The 18776-nt window shown below is 40.4% G+C and overlaps 1 protein-coding gene across 1 annotated transcript in view; it reads left to right on the forward strand.

Moving 5' to 3' along the window:
* Positions 1-18776, forward strand: part of Kcnq3 (potassium voltage-gated channel subfamily Q member 3) — a 284191-nt gene that overhangs the window by 255280 nt on the left and 10135 nt on the right. Inside the window, exons 10-14 of the mRNA XM_021183338.2 lie at positions 9768-9970; positions 10912-11014; positions 13391-13522; positions 15652-15750; positions 17980-18064. Of these exons, the coding sequence (XP_021038997.1) occupies positions 9768-9970; positions 10912-11014; positions 13391-13522; positions 15652-15750; positions 17980-18064 (622 nt within the window). The remainder of the gene's footprint in view (positions 1-9767; positions 9971-10911; positions 11015-13390; positions 13523-15651; positions 15751-17979; positions 18065-18776) is intronic.

Below are 18776 nucleotides of genomic sequence, written 5' to 3' on the forward strand. Positions count from 1 at the left end.
TGATTCATTTTTGTAAAATAGTGTGAGGTGATGTGTGAGATATATAGTGAGATGTGAGCACACAGCTCACAGATGTATTGATTTAAATTTATGGACTATTTTCTGGAAATTTCCATGTAGCAGTTTTGGATTATAGTTAACTGTTATTTACACACATATATGAATATACTGCACTATAGTTACTGGCTACGTGTACTAAATATTACTTTAAATATGCCTTGGAATTTCTGATTCTGGTTCAATTGATGTCCAGATAGGTACATTTGAGGATTTCTGGGGGGGGGGTGGTGGAGGGGAGGTTCTTTGGGAATGGAAAAGAGGTTCCCTGAAAAGCAGCAATGAGCTTATTTGTGTCTTTGTAAGAACCCTCCACTCTGCCAAGGTACAGAGAGCAATTTATTACCTGATTTGTTAGAGTTAGAGTTGGGTGTCTGTTGGCTCTCCCTGCAAGGAGATCAAAGTTGGTTACAGATGCCACTCAATCATCTTCATCCAGGATTTGAACCGTAGTCAGGGAGGGCTTGTAGATTGGCGAGGGAGGTGATGGGAGCAAGTATAAACACACATCCTAGAGTAAGAGACAGAGAGATCTTGAGGAAGTATGGGCTCAGTTCCTTCTTACAAGAAGCCAGGTGACATCTAAATGTTTAACAGTAAACAGATGCTTTAAATGAAAGAAAACTTGCTCCTGTTCATTGCTACCTTACGATCAGCTTCTTCAGTAGGCTGCCAATCAACTGACATTCCAGTCCCACTTCATTATTATCTCCAAATATAGTAAAATCTGAACTTTATCTTATTACCTCTTTCTAGAACAAACAGCTCACATTTTCTGGCTTGTTTGATAACACGAGGAAAGAGTTACATTTCCTGTTTCTTTTCAGATCCAGATATATTCTTTAGGGGAAGAAAGGAATCACTTAGTCAGCATATTGGTGGGATCTCAAGTTCTTGCTTGCTTACAACGTGAGCGTTTAGTTAGGGCTTTCTTGACTCTTTTGATTATGTAGACTGGCTTGTGGAACATAAGCACAGCTGAATACTTATGGTTGACTAGAGGATTGGCTCAGATAATGTTACACTTCTTTCTTCGCATGTATGCTCGTGAGATTAACCAACAGAAAAAGAGACGACTTCCATGATAGGCTCACAGAGAGATGAACACTTGATAGGATATGCTGCTTAACTCTTATAAAAATGGAAGCAGTTGGCTCCCCTACCTCTTCTTACCTGCTTTGGATATCTACTGTGTGTGTGTGTGTGTGTGTGTGTGTGTGTGTGTGTTGAGGCTAAACCTATGTCTGAAATATAGAAGGAACACCATAAATAAGTATTTATGAGTGAATAAATAACCTATCTTACCCAATGCTACTTTCAAGGGGTTGATAGAAAATTCTCACACACCTTACACTCCACACAAACACAAAATAATAATCAGGGTAGAGGAATATCCCTAAAGTGCAAGTAGTCAATGCCCTCATGAATACCAAGAGAACTCAGTTAACTCACTGGAGACATGATCTGGCCTCAGAGTCTCCATTGGCAGAGAACTCTTCTTGTATGACTCCATATGACTCTGTTGCCTGTTCTACTTGGGATTCTACCCAATGTACTCTGCTGAAAGTGACATTCTCTGACTCTTCACTCTTACCCCATCGGTGGTTTTGCCTTTGATCCTGCTTCAGTGCCCTTCTGAGTCATTGGTGTCTACTGATGATTGCCTAATAGACTTTTTTCTTGTCTGCTTTCTCTAGTAGACCTGATAGCTCTGAAGCACTTCAACATAACCTGACAACCTGGTCAACTTTGTGTACATACACAGAGAAAGTGGGTAGACAGAGGATAGGTAAAAGTGGTAGTAAATACATAGTAGATAGAAAGTGGGTAGATGCAAGATGGATAAGTTATGATCCAATAGGTAGATAGATGGATGAGGGATGGATGCAGATAGATAGTGGGTAGATGAATAATGAATGGGAAAAGTCTATATTATATAAGTATCATAAAGTCAATTTACACTACTTTACATTAACTTTTAAAAGAAATGTAATAGCTGACATATTCATTAATTGAAGGTCAGAAGCCTCTGGGTTCAAGGATAAGGACTTTCTGGATTTTTCTCCTTCATCTTCTATCTTTCTTCATTCCATGATGGCTTTACTCTCATCACTGACTTTCCATGTATTGATTCATCTGTGTTTGCTAACAGACCCATGATAAAATGTTGTCTTTCCTCTGTAGACTTAATACTCATGAGCTAGCCATTTCAAAAACCTAGGGAAGCCTTCATATTGGCCCAGTTTCAGTATATATTCATGTTTTGGACAATTTCTTCGGCTTAGAAATAGAGAGTACTACTGACTAACCCCTATGGTACTTTTCTACCACAATGGATTAAGGTATTATGATTGACAAATGCCATTAGAGTTCACTTGGGTAAACTGAAAGAATAGAGGAAGTTCCTAAATGTAATGACATACTCCCTCCCCACATGAATGATGAATGTAACAGCAAGCAGACAAAAACAGTTGTTATCTGCCAGGTCATAATGTCCATCCATTAATTTCAAAGTCTTGGTAATAATATTGCACCAAGGATCATCCAAATTAAACTATACTAAGCTTCATTTATCCTAAACTGTGTTGGGAGCGGCTGGCATTTTATGTTCTGGCCATGACTTTAACCATCAGTTATAAGTACTCAGAATATAGTCACCAAGACTCCTGCTGAAAGTTAGGGTGTCTTTGTGATGGAAACTATGAGTTTTAAATTCTGAAAACAGGTAACTGTGTTGACAGCTGCTTGCTTGAACCCAACTGTTCATTTGTATTTTCAAACAATTCACTCTGAATGACAAACAGCCTTTAGAATGTGTATTTGTCTTTGAAGAGCAAAAACATCATTGCAGACACCTTCCTTTTCTCTTGCCTTGGGATTATGACTCTCTCAATTAGTAGAAGATTATTCTTTGGATCAAAGAATTTAAAACAATGGCAGTAACTTAAAAAGAATGAGTATCTTTTGCCCAGTACAGCTCTATGTATATCAAACCTTACAGTCAACCTATGATCTAAGTACTATTTTTAATCTTCATTTTATGCACAATAACTGAGATTCAAAGAGGTTAAGGACTATGCACAGGTTTTGTATATAGAAATCTACAAAGAAGTGCTTGCATCTAGCTGGTCTGGTCAACAGGTCCTGGTCCCAAGCATAGAGCTAATCTCTGCAGTTGCTTATATGATCACTGCAGGTGTTCCTTTGCTTGTTTGTTTTCCTTTGCCCTGTCTTGGCTCACAGGGCTGCAGTCCTTGCCAGCAGAAGAGGCTATGGAGACCAGAAAAGGCACAGAGCCAGAACCCATTGTGCAAGGAAGAACATGCAGCCCAGTGCAGTTCATACTGTCTGTCCCTCTGACATCACCACATGAAATTCGTCTCACAGTCATGTGTGCTGTTGGCAATAAAGTCTTTCCAAACCATAGAATCAGTGATTGTAAAAGGGAAAGAGGAATTTTGACAGCACTTAACCCAATCCCCTAATTTTACTGATGAGAAAATCTCTACTCAGTACAAAACAAGAGGTTCGAGTGTGACCCTGTACAATTAGTATTTTCTCCTGCTCTCCAGACCTACAACAATGGCCCAAGCTGCAGAATAATAGATTCTGGACCGAGATTTTGGCCAAAGTGTTATATCCTGAGTGATCCCTGTCATGTGGTAAATGCTATCTATGTATCTCTCTATTTTCCCTGGGAAATAATTGGGATATCAGAGCTATTTAAAACACACCATTCACACTGGATTATGATAAGGTTGGGACTTAGATGTCAGAGAGGAATCAATACCTAGGTTTTATCTGCAGTACTGGCTCTGGGCCTGACATTTCATAATACTTCCCACCAAGTCTGGCTTTGATAAAAACAAAGGGACATGCCAGATACTGTCCCCACCACCAAAGTAAGGGTATGTATGGCATGACCCTTATGACTCCTTGATCCAAGAAAATCTGGAAAGATACCATATATGGTTACTGATTATGAAAATGTGACCTACTCCTTCAAGCAATGAGTATCCATTTGCATTGATAACCCAAGCAAATGACTTACCTCTCCAAAGGGAGGGAACTAGCTGACAGCTAATGTATTGTTCTAGGTTCTTCAGAACGTATGGAAATTCCATTTTTGTGTCTGTGAAAATATGAAAGAGGATGTTCCTCTCTATATACATGTCATGTAACATCTCTCCCTACAAGCTCCTCATTCCTTAGCTCAGAGGAACTTGGCACAGCTCTTCTCATCCCACAATTCTGAAGGCAGTACTTAATTAGCCATTCAATTGTCAATTATTGATATGTTAGTGTCCCCAGACAGCCTTAAAAAATTACCACAAGCTGAATGACTGGATGATTTAAAACAAATGAAATTTACCATGGTTCAAGAAGCTGGTATTCTGATTTCAAAGTGTTGCCTAGACCATAGTCCCTCCAAAATTTTGAGTATGATCTTTCTTGCCTCTTCCTAGCTTCTGGTGACCACTGACAATCCTTGGTTTGCCATCAGTCCAATCCATGTCTCTACCTCTCCCGGTCTTTTCCTTCTTTAGAATATCTATGTCAATCTCTCTTTTCTTTTTACTATAAAGACACTAGTCATTTGATTAAAAGTCCACCTGCTCCAGTATGACTTAACTTGGTTATATCTCATAGGTATATAGCATATTGATTTCACACTCATAGGCATATTTTCGGTCTTGAACTTATGTGGAAGAAGATATAATTCAAAGGTCTATTGTGGTAATAATCTAGGCAAGACCCGTTTCTTCTACTCAGATAGAAACTGACCAATGATGGAGAAGTTCTACGCTACTCTTTGATATCTCTTGTTTTCCTGGGTATTTTGTGTTTGACATCAGTGAGCTGTGAACAGTCAGCAGGTCTGAGTAACTGCAGGTGGAGCCCTCTAATATTCAAGGCTCATGAGGCCTGTGGTATTAGAACCATTATGTACTACAAGTTTCACCACTCCTGTGTAATCCTATGAAGTAAATATTCTTCACCCTTTCATAGAGATGATGTTGAAGCTTCCAGGAAGGGTTAGCTATGAGGATTCTTCAGTCATTGACTACAACCAGTGTTATGAATCTCAGCCTGAGAGGTGTCTATTTGAAACCTTTGATCCTAAAGACTCAACAGCTCTCTGGAATTCTCCTGGAGACCTGGACCAACAACAAATTTCCTTTTCTGCCTCCTCACAGATTTAATCATCTTGAATTCTCAGCACCCAACTCTCTGTCTCCGTCTCCGTCTCTCTGTCTCTGTCTCTCTCTCTGTCTCTCTCTCTCTCCATCATCTACTTCAGACGCTCTTCTTTTTGTCCTGGCTGCTCTCAAACACATCTGTGTCTTATTCAGCTATTTGTCCTCACTGTCTTGCTGTTTTCTCTGCTCTTGCTGCCCTGGCCACATCTTCCTGCTGCCTGTGCCATCATTGCCCCCACTGCTGTCTCTTCTGTGTCCTTCTTTGTGTTGCCAGATCAACCCGCAACTAAAGATTGTGGAAAGGCCAGACAAAAGAAGCCTTTAATTGGACTAACTGTGGGAAGAACAGGGTAGTCAGCTCCCAGAGGCTTCCTCACTCAGGGCACTTGAACAGCTTGATAATAGACCTGAGAGTCTATTCTTGGGGCAAGCACAGTCATTAATTTTAGCCCAGTTACAGCTTCACCATTTCAGCACCTCAGCGAATCATAGCATATGGTATGAACTATTTCAAACAGCCCTGACTGAGGCTGGGCCTTGTCATATAGTTTTCTAGATACATCCACAGGCAGTTCAAGATGGCTGGCAGTAACGTGAGGGTAATTTGGCTGACCATTTGACTGACAGCCTTTTTGCTCAAGACTGCTAAGGGAGCTAGAGATAATACAATAGCTACTAACTAGAAAATTCGAATGCCCAAACTCCCAAAGGCTGCTTTTTTTTTCAAGAAAAAATGAAATACCAGGAGTGCTGATAATCAGAACTTAAGTAATTTATCATTAACACTAAGAGTAATTTTAGCAGGTTTTAATATGCTTTAATATTATCCCATACTGGCTCAGTAGCCTAGGGAGATGTGTGCCACTTGTTCCATCTCACTACCTTCTGGAAAAGCAAATGTGATAAGATTGTACATCGTAGAAAGCCATCAGAATCAAGGCAAGAGATTTGGGTTAGACATTCTTGTAATAGTAGTATTCATTTTAATAACATACTGAAGAAGATTATGGAGCTTCGTGAGATTACAAACAGCAACAGAGAACCACACCATGGCTGGATTTTGAACCCAGCTGCCTGGATCCCTTCAAATCTATAGTCCTGTATCTTTTCTCACCAGGGACTCAAAGTAATAAGGTAGTAGAATTAAGAAGTGGTCCCAGGAATTAGAAATGACTCGTCCTGTGTTCTGGGTGACTTGGAGCACCCTGTACAACCTCCCTGTGTCTCAGTGTCCTAGACACTGAAATGAGAACCATGCTACTACTGATCACACATGCTAGTTGGGATGCATCTGTTCCATCTGAAAAGCAAATGCCTTCTAGGGATCAATGTCAAACAAATGATGTACTGTTGATGCACAAAAGTGACTACATGGAGAAAACATTGTTAGGAGACCAACACAGACAAGCACTTGCTCTTCACTTTTATACTCTGTCGTGGTCTCTGTAGAGGCCAAGTAGAGGTTCCCAAATTGTTGTTTAACTAAACTGTCGTTAGATGCTACCAATGCCCTCTAAGACCATCTTAAGTAGCACAAAAATCATCAGTGAGTTGATGATTTTGAATGCCGGTGGTTAAGCTCCATAGATGAGAATCCCTTGGAACATGCTATGGGAATATTGCATGTTGGGTATTATATTGAACATCTAGATATGTTGAAATGTTATCCTGGAGGTTAATGCTCAGGCCCCAGCCAAAGTTTCAGATGAGACTCATTGTAATTCAGAAGTAAACAGAGATATAGTTTCTCCGTGTAGATATCAGAGCACATCAAAGTTCTGAATGTCAGATAACTTTTTCACCATGGAACGTGGCTAGTGTTCCCATTGAACATGGGTGTTAGGATCAGAAATAGAAACCCAGGACCAGTTTGATTTTACTTTTTCATCCCCACTTCATCTGTTTTCAGTTTTCAAATCCAAATATGGATATTATTTGTCTGCACTTAACAAACCAGGGACTCTTACTCTCCAAGGAAGACTGTTGTCAGCACCTTCTCCATTGTACTCCAAGAACAGGGCCTGTATTGTGCACTGGGAGTCCATATGGAGAGGGACAGAAATGGGTTTTGAGATTCACTCACCAACATTGCCTTGCACTTCATTATCTTTTGGGGTCTCAGATTTCATGCAACCCAATTAATAAGTAAGCTGAGCATCCACTTTGCTGGAGGGAGAATTCTGTAAGCCTCTTAGGTGCGGAGTCTGTCGTAAATCAGAGCTGAGGCTTCTATGCCGATGCATCTGTATTCCTGAGACAGTTGAAAGTGTCATCTGAGACCAGTGGGCTATTAAATGAGCATGGCGAAAGCAATTCAGACTCTAAAGAGATGCAATGGGGCATCTGGATTCCAAGAAAATGAATCTTGAATCTCAGAACTGATAGACCAAGAGAGTCTTCTCATTATCCTTCCTGTATTCAGAGGTTATGCCGAAATTCCAGGTCAGGACAAAGTAGCTGTCATTAATTTTGTCCTTATTTAGTATATCTGTAATTAATATCTTCACATTTTATCTTTTACCAAAGCAGAATGTTGAGTTTTAAGGCAAGCATTAAGTAGATATAAAATGCTCTATAAATCCCCACGCTTGTCTCACTTCATATATTTTTTTAAACTGAAATACAAAAGCCTGCCTTTATGCCCCAAGGAATTATGTTGATCCCTTCCACACATGTCATCAGCTTTCTACTGCTTCTATGAGAAGAGGATTATTTTCTAAAATAGTGGTGACAGCCAGTGCTTAGTGAAGGCTTCCTGCATCATAGATGGGGATAAGAATTTCCCGTGCGTTAGCACATTTGACATATAATAAGTTCTGTGAATGCAAGCATAAAGTCATCATCTTACACATAAGGAGTCTTGCAACCAGAGAAGAAGAAGAAGAAGAAGAAGAAGAAGAAGAAGAAGAAGAAGAAGAAGAAGAAGAAGAAGAAGAAGAAGAAGAAGAAGAAGAAGAAGAAGAAAGAAGTAGTTATGGTCCTAGGTCACATGGGTTATCAAGATGGCCCCACTCAGCCGATTTTTGTCCTTGAAGGTTATATGTGAGGTATGCTGGCCATTTAGAAGTGCCAAGTAGGCTGTTCCTCCTCCGTGACAGAGGAAAACCTGTGCCTTTGAAGCACTAGAGTGCTGAATTTCCCAGAGTACAGTATATACAGACATTGTTTCAAGTAGCACTTAATGATGAGACTGGCTGAGATAGCAAGAAAGGGCACTGGCAAGCAAGAGGGCCTGGTTGTGTGTCTTGGAGAGTGGTATATATGGAAGAATACTTACACTGTATATGATAAGATGGCTTGGAGGTAAAGGCCCTTGCCAGCAAGCCTGATGACTTGAGTTTAGTCTCCAGAAGCCACATGGTAGAAGGAGAGAGCCGATTCCTGCAAGTTATCCTCTGACTTCCACATATGCACAGTGGCACACATGCTTGCACAACCACACACGACATAAATAAATGTAAATTGCTTATTGTAATGTATAGTAATAAAAGAAACATTCTATTGAAACAGGCTTGTGAAATAATGTTTCGATGGAATCACACAAGAGCTTCTCTATGGTGTACCTTGTGCCACATATACCTGGGGCTGGGTTAAACACCCTCACAATATTAGACTGGAAATGAGTTTGTCACCTCCACTAATAATGGAAAGGGATGTTTAATTTTGAAAGTTAATAATTTGAAAGCAAACTTTCCCCATTAAAGCTTATGAACCCACTAGGTTCTGTCAGAGGAATCTGTTTGTGGACAATGGTTAAAATGTGCCTTCTTTGTGTAATTTACGTCACACTTTTGTGATTGATTGGTGTGTGATGAAATTTATCTGTGTTCATCACTATTTGGACACCATGAAATGGTAAGGAGAAAAATGAAGTTATTGATAGCAAGAAGAGCATGAAGAACAAAGAACTTTTGTTGTATATGACTACACATTAGTAGTATCTTGTCCGTGGGGGATCTATTACAAGCCCCCCATACAAGCTTTAGATAGTATCAAACCCTATAGATACTGCATCTTTTCCAATACATGCATACTATGATAAAGCTTAATCAATTAAGTATTAGAAAAGACTAATGAAGGTAACTAATTAACAATTATAAAGACATTCTCAGAAAAGATAGGTAAATGTACCTTCCCTCTTACCTTAACTCTCCCTGATCTATAGTGTATTTTTTTAGAGAACTTGACTGCAGGCACTTGAAACTGCTTTGGTAAAGGATGCCACTGCATATCCTGTCCCTGTTTTAGGCTCCACATAAAAACAGGAGGAAATCCAGGGATGTTGGAAATTTGCTCAAGATGTAACCAATAATAAATATTCACAGGTAGAATTAGGATTTGAACCACTCCCCAAACCTAGCTAATTCCTATCTGCTGAATCAGGTTATCTCTCTGGGTGCACAGTGTCCACACTTCCTCAGAGGAGAATGTGATTCTTTAGGGAGGGATGGGAAGTTACAAGAACCTGCACTGAAGGAGGAAAATTGTTCACTTTTGCTTATTTTGTAGCCAAAAGCTGGGTCTCTTGGATCGGGTTCGCCTTTCTAATCCTCGTGGTAGCAATACTAAAGGAAAGCTATTTACCCCTCTGAATGTAGATGCCATAGAAGAAAGCCCTTCCAAAGAGCCAAAGCCTGTTGGCTTAAACAATAAAGAGCGTTTCCGCACCGCCTTCCGCATGAAAGCCTACGCTTTCTGGCAGAGTTCTGAAGGTAACGCCCTTCTCTTCTTTCAGCTTCTCCACTTCCTTTCCCAGCCCTCCCTCTCCTTCTCACCTTTCCCTCTCTCTGCTGAAGACCTCCTGAATCCACAAAGCAAATCTTTCCCATCCCTCCTTCAACCAACTTCAAGCCTCACTTTACTTGGGCTGGATGTATCGGTGGCATAGTGGAAGAGTCATAAATGAGGAAAGTTCCCAGTGCAGGAGGCTAGTATCACCTCTGTGCTTCAAATCAAAACCTTTCCAAGGAGCCATAGGACCTGCACTGTGATTGATAAGGGTGGCCATGATGAGCCAGTTGTCATGAAGGGCAACTGGACAGATATAGAGAGTCAGGTACATCACTATCTGGAAATATACACACCATAACCCTCAGGAATGGAGAAAAAGGCATCAGAAAAAAATGTTCTCTGTGTTAAAAACTATAGAAACAATGGCCTCATGAACCTATGCCACTTTGTAGTAGGCAAAACAAGGGGGAAAATGTCATTCTAGGTGTCTGAAGCTGCCAAGGGCTTCACACTGGTTTCTTTCTCCTGAAAGCTTCCAGTAACTCAGAAAGTGACCTGCCAAGGTCATGAGCAGAAATTCTGACAGCAAGAACCCAACTCAGGTCTGTCCCAGTGTGAGGTCCACATGTGTGCCTTTTGCTGCTCATGGGCTCCCCCACACACACACCTGCATAGCTCTCCAGAATTACCTCCTAGCATCATCCTTCACAGCAGCTATGACCTTCTCCTATTTCTGATTCTAGCTTCTGGACCACAGAGTGGGGATGCTAAGGAAGGGTAAATGATGTCACAACTGGGGTCCAAAATATGGGAATAAAGCTGAGGTGTGAATAAGGTACACACTGGAGATTCTGGTTCCACAACGGCCTCTGAGATTTTCCATTTATGATGGACTCCATTGACATACACTTCTCCCTCACAGATGCTGGGACAGGCGACCCTATGGCAGAAGACAGGGGCTATGGGAATGACTTCCTCATTGAAGACATGATCCCTACCCTAAAGGCTGCCATCCGAGCTGTCAGGTGATGACCCTTCTCCCCACCTAAATGCCAACCCCAGGCTTCACCTTCATGCCCATAGGACACAGCTGGTAAAGAACCTTTGGAACTTGAAAGAAAACAGGAGCCACTTCCTGGTCACCTTGAGTCGGGTTCTGTTAATACTTCTTACTCTATGAAGAAAGCTACCCACAGTACAATGATTCTTTCTTTCACAATAGTCAGACATCTGTTTGGAAACAGTGTTGCTTTAACCTTCCTGACAGCACATCCATCAGTGTCATCGCAGGCTGACTTTAACCAGCATATATTATAAGGGGCATCAGAGTGTGTGATAAGAACCCATGGAGCTTTTCCTCGACGATCACCTCAGTTGTTAAGGATAGCTTTTTTTCCTGCCTCTCTTTGTCCATCTATTCTTTTGAATCAGCATTTTAACAAGAATAAATTATAGATGCTTTTGTCTGATCAAGAGAACATAATATGCTCTGTTTCTAGTTTGCTTGAGAATTCTTCAGGGAAATCAAGAGAATATGTTAATTCTTAAAGAAAATATATCAGGCTCTGGGTATATTCTCACTTTAATGGGTGACAGAAATTAGTTACACTATCTCCAGCAAGATGGCCAGTCTAATAAACAAAGGAGCCAAACAGTCTTGTAAGATGTGAACTCCAGCAAAGGCTGAGGTGTGTCTCCTCTCCATTGTGTTTGATGTGACAGGAAGGCTGTTAGGTAAAAATGCATCTGTTACATTTGTTAATGACTGTGCAGACTCATTCAGGGAAAACCAGTTGGTCAGACTGATCCAGAGGGGGACTCTACTGAGATATTCCAGGCTCCTGTAACTGCACTCCAATTTATATAATTTTTTCAGATGCCTTAATTAAAGGTATAGCAACTCTTTTCTTTTAAGGGTCAATATTCTAGGTTTTGTGGTCCCTAGGTCTCCATCTCAAGAATTTAATGTTGCTATCCTAGCACATACAGCCACACACAGCATAAGAGGGAGCATGGGCTGAATTCCATTAAAATCTCTGAGCCACTGTTCTGAACCACAGAAGTTGTTCCCCTTCACATGAAGCTAGGTAAAGGGCAGGTATAAACTGGCAAGAAATTCTGTATCATGAGGTTTAAGACAAAATGAACTTGAACTGTGTCATTCAAGAAGACTCCTGCCAATGGGAACTGGTCGGGTTTGGAGGGGTGGAGCCTCCTGACACTAAGCTGTAAGCTTAGGTTGACACTATGAACAGAAAGATGGAATCCAAAGAGGGCAGCAGCCTTTAGGGGGAGCCTTGTTGATTTTCAGGAAGGAGGGAGTGAAGGTGTCTCCATGCTAGACGGAACCTGTATAAATTCACAGAACAGAGCCCTAAGGAGATCAGAGCAAAAGAATTAGAAACTACTGCTCTGGTTTGGTTTTCTTACTCATTTTGAGATCTTGAAACTGAGTCCCATGTCATCCTGGTCTACCTCTCCTTGTCCATCTATAGATGAGCTTAAACTTCTGACCTTTCTGTCTCTACCTGTAAGTTCTGGAATTGTAGACATATAACACCATGCTTAACTACCAGTGTGGTTTGGATGTAGAATGTCCAGGTATTTGCACACCTGGTCTGCAAGAAGTGGTGCTCTTTTGTACGATTGTTGAATATTCTGACATAGACCTAGCCAGGCACAATTAAGACTATAATATGGGGATGGCACTTGAAGATTTATTATAGCTTGATCCCTGCTGTATCTTGATCTCTCTGTTTCCTGGTCTATAATGTGACTAAACTACTATGGGCTCTGGATGGTACCCTTAAGAGATGTTTCTTCCTCCATGCCTTCCCCACCAGTTGACATTCCCATAAAACTATGAGCAGAAATAAAACCTTCCATTTTAAGACCTTCTGTCTGCTATTCTGTCACAGCAGAGAAAAATCTAACATGCAGCTTATAGGAGGAAAAACACCAGCCATCCTCAAATGGAAAACAGTGTGACAGTGAGAGCAACCAAGAGCTTCATCCTTGTTGGTACCCAAACCTGTCTCTGATCCAGTTCTGACATGGAGACCTATGAGATGTTGCATTCTAAGGGCTACGGCTGCTCCTCTGCAAACTGATCTATTAGAAGACTGGTCACAAAGCATGAAATGTAGTGTTTTCTATGTGATGACTAGTCAACAACTGTTCAAAGTTGTTGTTGCTACAATTTTATAATTATTCAGATGACTGAAGGAGCCAGCCCAGTAGAAGCAGAGGGGCAGGAAGCACCAGAATCCAAGGCCAGCATTCTGCCAACCAGGCCTTCCCTTTATGTTTTCTCCCTCTGTGTCTGGAGTTTGCTGGATAGGCATAGTTGTTTCCTTCAATATCTGCCCATGGTGAACAAATGCCCCTCCTTTGCGTTACAGAATTCTACAGTTCCGTCTATATAAAAAAAAGTTCAAGGAGACGTTGAGGCCTTATGACGTGAAAGATGTAATTGAGCAGTATTCCGCCGGACATCTTGACATGCTTTCCAGGATAAAGTACCTACAGACAAGGTAATCCATTCAGATGAGAAAGGACTATGTTCTCTCAGCTACTAAGGAATCCAAGTCATATGACTATAGAATTTCAAGCGACAGGCATTCAGAAGTAATGCAAAATACAGCAGAGAAACTTCACAAACAGGAGGACCCGTTTAACACTGTGGATATATATGTGGGCCAAGGAGCTTTACTCTCAGACTTGGCCTTGGCAGGGAATAGAGTAATGGGACCATGGTGAGCAGGCTTCTGTCCCTTCTAAAGGAGTCAACTGTTACTATGTTCTATTTAGGGCAATTTTTCAAAGCTCCAGAGAAGCCCTGGTCTATTTCATTGGCCAACATTAGCTTTCTGATTGGTCTGATGGAGAAAAGAAGACATGTATATATCAACTAGGTCCTGTCCATGGTGCTTTGGATAATTATGAAACTCTGATCATTTAACATCTCAGCTGATTTTGTTCTAAGTGTAAAATTTCAACCACATTTTAAGAATTTACTTTTGTTTTTGTTTTTGTTTTTCGAGACAGGGTTTCTCTGTATAGCCCTGGCTGTCCTGGAACTCACTTTGTAGACCAGGCTGACCTCGAGCTCACTTTTTTAAGAATTTAAGAATTATTTAAGTGTTATTCATAACTGGAAATACAAAGCAAATTGACACCATTTGGGAAGATTGTTTTTAGGTAATACCACCACTCTTATTAATCTCCTAAGTTCTTTACATATATGCATCTGGTTCATTAGAATTCCATAAGATATTTATCCATAAGATATTCCCTATTTATTATTGAGAAATCAAAGCTATGAGTCCAAATTTACTAACTCCAAGTTTCCCAGTCTAGAAATTGAAAACCTAACAAATCAATATATGTATGTCATGTATGATATCAAAACTCTGCCTTGATCTGGCAATCATATGAAGCAATATTATATATATATATATATATATATATATATATATATATATATATATATATAGTATTAGCACAAAAATGTGCATGCATTTGCTCAGAAATACACATGGCATGAGTGATGTAATTCCCTCATATGAGAGACCTGAAGAGAAACTGACACAATTCAATGGTCACATGGCCTTCTGCCTCTGCATCCAATGGAGTATCCTCCTGACTTAGTAGGAGCACTACACCAATGAAGCTCTTGGTGACAGTGTTATCTAGGAAGTATATTTATTCATGACTTCTAGTTGTCCCCCACACAGTGGTCAGGTTCAGTAGCTGCTGAACAAATGTATTATGTATAAACAAGTTTTCAGTCATTCCATGCTATCATCTATGCAAATATGGATGTCCCGGAGACAGAGGAAGACAGCGTGTTCCCAACAACAGGCCAGACTCCAAAACTATCAGGCAGTTTTAATGTTTACATGATAGACCATTACACTGTCATGATTTTTGATAGTTATCAAGAAAATGTGTTTTGGGGGATTTTAGCTGGAGGTTGCCTGCCAAGATTACATTACATTCTTCAGTGGGCCAGACATAAAACAAGCCTGACTTCAAATGATGCTGTGAGTGTCTGTTGGAAATAAAGCTGGGTTTCTAGAGGAAAACATAACCCAAGACTATTTCTGGATGCATCTTAGTGGTCACCCTGAGTTGCACCCCACCACCTCTTCCCCTGCTCCACAGCATGGTGGACAGCATCTTTCTGCTGAGCAGGTATTTTGTACAGAAATAGAAGCATGGTGCTGAAACTAGGGTTGAACCATCCTTCCATTAGAGCATCAAGGATCTATAAAGCTAAAAATGGAACCTAGAGTCTGACAGTAGATCTTCTCTAATTAGGAAGTTTGGGGATGAACAAAAGAGGTGGAAGATGAGATAGACATAATATACATGTGACATTAGCACTAAGAAGTAAGGCAAAACCCTTAACCCAGTCTGTGGATTGTCTCCCTCTGGTACCCCGGAGATGAGAAAATGTTCTCACTCCCTCAGACTTCAGAAGATAGCAATATCGTGCATGGCAATATCTCTCCTTTTACTCTTTTTCTCATCCTCTCATGTTCCCCCTTTCACAGAGCCACATTTGAATTAAGAAATGTAAGAATTTATTTTCTCACAACAACAAAGCTTTGTTTAATCTAATCTCTCCTTTGCTTTCTTCCCCTTCTTCTTCTTTCAGAATAGATATGATTTTCACCCCTGGACCTCCATCCACTCCAAAACATAAGAAGTCTCAGAAAGGGTCAGCATTTACCTACCCATCCCAGCAGTCTCCAAGGTGGGGCTTGTGTTTGTGGAACGATGCACTGTTGAGACAAGGCCTATGCAGTGCATCCATCCCCAAATCTCAGCTTGGGTACTTTATGTGAAATCAACCCTCTCCCACAGAAAATGAATAGAGACTTGGAAGGCAGGTTCAGGTTGTGGCCACTTGAAAATCTTTTGTGCAGGAGACTTTATGCTCCTATTCCAAAGACATATAAATGACACTTATTTCTGTGGGATTTTTTTCAAATAGAAAATAACCAGTTTCCTGGCTATAAAACAAGAGGACACTCATGAGTTTTGTTGAAAGAGAACATATTTAATGTTAGAGGAGCTAATGCGTTCTTGGTCAGCTCACTTGCTTCCTCCTGCACAGTATTCTGGAGCTTGACTGATACCCCTTCCAAGACAAAGTGAGAGACAGCATACAGATGCCAGCAGCTCTAACAATGCTGTAACTCAGATAATTCTCCTTGCTCCAAAAAAATATTTTAAAGTTTGAACAAGTGTTGTCCTTTTTTAAGGTCCACAGTTTGCACTTGTGTCTCTTTATTCCAAATCATCTTTAAGGCAAGCAAGATGAATAAGTGAGGGACTACTTTGCTTCATCTTAGAGTCAAGAGCGTTGGCATGGTAAAAGAAGGCATCTACTCCTCAGGAGTAGGTTTGGCATACAATAAAGAATAATGGGACCCGAGGCCGCTGAACCTTCTAGTGGGAATGACTGTTGCTGTGTTCTGTCGTAGCTAATGTTAACAAAGAGTCCTGTTTTCATATAATGCAATTTTTATAAAAAGTAAATATAGTTTTGGAGAATTCCACTCTTAAAATTTTTGGTTTATTTTATTATAAGTAATTGGTTAATTACTTTGGAGGTTTTGTGCTGGTTTAATATTTGTTTTTGAGAGAATGTCTCATGACCTAGTCCTGTCTATCCTTAAACGGTGTAGCACAGGATGGTCTCCAACCTCCAGACTAATGGGACTGCAGGAATGCAAGACTACATCCAACTCACAACTTCCTCATTTATGAGATAGTGTGGAGGGCTGTTTTTAAACATTTTAAGAGTATAGTGTGGTAGTACATATTTATAATTCTAGCCTTTGAGAAGTAGACACAGGAAAGATCTTGAGTTTGAGACCAACCCCAGGTACAGAGGGAACCATATCTCAAAATAAACAAACTAATAAATCAAATAAAATAATATAAAACAGCATTATGTGGACCATATCCTGTGCATTCTCACATGTAGTCCTCTACCTCCCTGGTGGGTACTTCATCACACTTGTATCATACATAAGAAAAGTGACACTGAGAGATATTAACTCCTGAAGTCACAAAACTCATAAGAAAGTTTAGGGGCTTGAAAAGAGGTCTGTAACAATAAGAAATTGTGGGACTATTTTTGTAGATTTGCAATGTAGGCAAAACTTCACCCAGAAAATAGGTAAAGGGACACTCAAAGCTCTAATTTATCCATGTTAATTAAAATGAATTTTAGTTAAATATCAAACTGAATTTACCTTTGCAAGAGAAATAAAACGCTGGTGGACTGGATGTAGCACCAGGACACTAATTTTTGAAATTTGCTTTAGTTGAAGACTGTTCAGACAAAGAAGTAGCTTAGCAGAGGCAATGACTTAGGGAAAAACAGCTGTCAAGAAAAAAACCCAACATGAATGGGTTTTAGCAACATCAAGTGTCTTTGAAATATCTTATCTCCACATAATGTAAGAATATCGGAATGAACTAGAATGTAGGAAGATAATAATTGCACACAGAGAAAATACAACCTCCCCTGATTCCTGGAGGAACGTTCTAGCATTGTTTTCTGGATGCTGCAGGTGTTTGCCATTCTTAACAAAATGAACCATGTGAAGCACGTATGCCTACTCCATGGAAATTTAGAGATCAGACACTACAGTGGAAGAGCCCTAAGACTGAAAGGCAAGGAAGTTAATTTAAAAGAATAAACACTCTGGGCATTGTTAGATACTTGGTAGACTTCACAAACACAAAGCAAAGCCTCTTTTGCCACATCTTCCAGGCTATCTTAGCATCTTCCTGTAGGAAGGTACGAATGGCATCCGCAGTCCTGACTAAGCATGCCAAAGGAACCTCTTCCAGGTTTTGTCCGTGTGAGTGAAAAACCATGGTCCCATGTACATGGTATTCCAAGTTGGAATGACCTCGCACAATCAAAACAGATACGATGATCTTACGGTTATTGGCTTTTCCTTAGGAATGAACCATATGTAGCCAGGGCAGCCACATCAGAAACTGAAGACCAAAGCATGATGGGGAAGTTTGTAAAAGTTGAAAGACAGGTAAGCCCTTCTATTGCCATGTGTGTGTGTGTGTGTGTGTGTGTGTGTGTACACATGTATGTGTGTGTGTGTGCTTTCTTCTTTGTTTTAGATTTAATTGTTCTCATTTTATATGTATAAGTGTTTTCCTGGCATATAATGTATGAGCAGCACATGCATGACTGATTCCTGCAGAGATCCTCAGAACTGGAGCTATAGATGGTTCTTGGCCACTAGGTGGATGCTGAGATCCAAACCCAAGTCATCCCCAAGAACAGCACCTGCTTTTCACTGCCAAGCCATCCTTCCAGTTCCATAGAACTGTTTTCCAGGTGCCATTTTTTTCCATATGGAGATAAGGCATAATAAATATCACCTACCACTTTAAAAACAGAAAAGATAGGGAAATTAATTTTAATTCCCCAGTTTTGCTTTTCCTGGCTGGGTTATCACCCACATGTTAATTACTGTTTTGAACCTCAGAATTGCTTGTCTGTCCTACAGGGAATTCAATACATCATAAAATTGCCATGAGGATTCAATGAGCCAACACATGTGAATTATGTAGAATGGTCACTGCTGTCCATGCATTCCATGGTACTTTCTTAATAGATGTCAATTCTATGCCCACCATTTCATGTTCCTTTCTGTTCTCTTTTGCTCTAGTCCCAATCTGTGGGTTATTTTCAAGAGGAGGCCTCGGTTATGGATAAGGGTCATTCAGGGTGCAAAG

This window comes from Mus caroli, unplaced genomic scaffold (genome assembly GCF_978045245.1).
Source record: "Mus caroli unplaced genomic scaffold, Mus_caroli_1 scaffold_16, whole genome shotgun sequence".
In the NCBI taxonomy this organism is placed as follows: domain Eukaryota; kingdom Metazoa; phylum Chordata; class Mammalia; order Rodentia; family Muridae; genus Mus; species Mus caroli.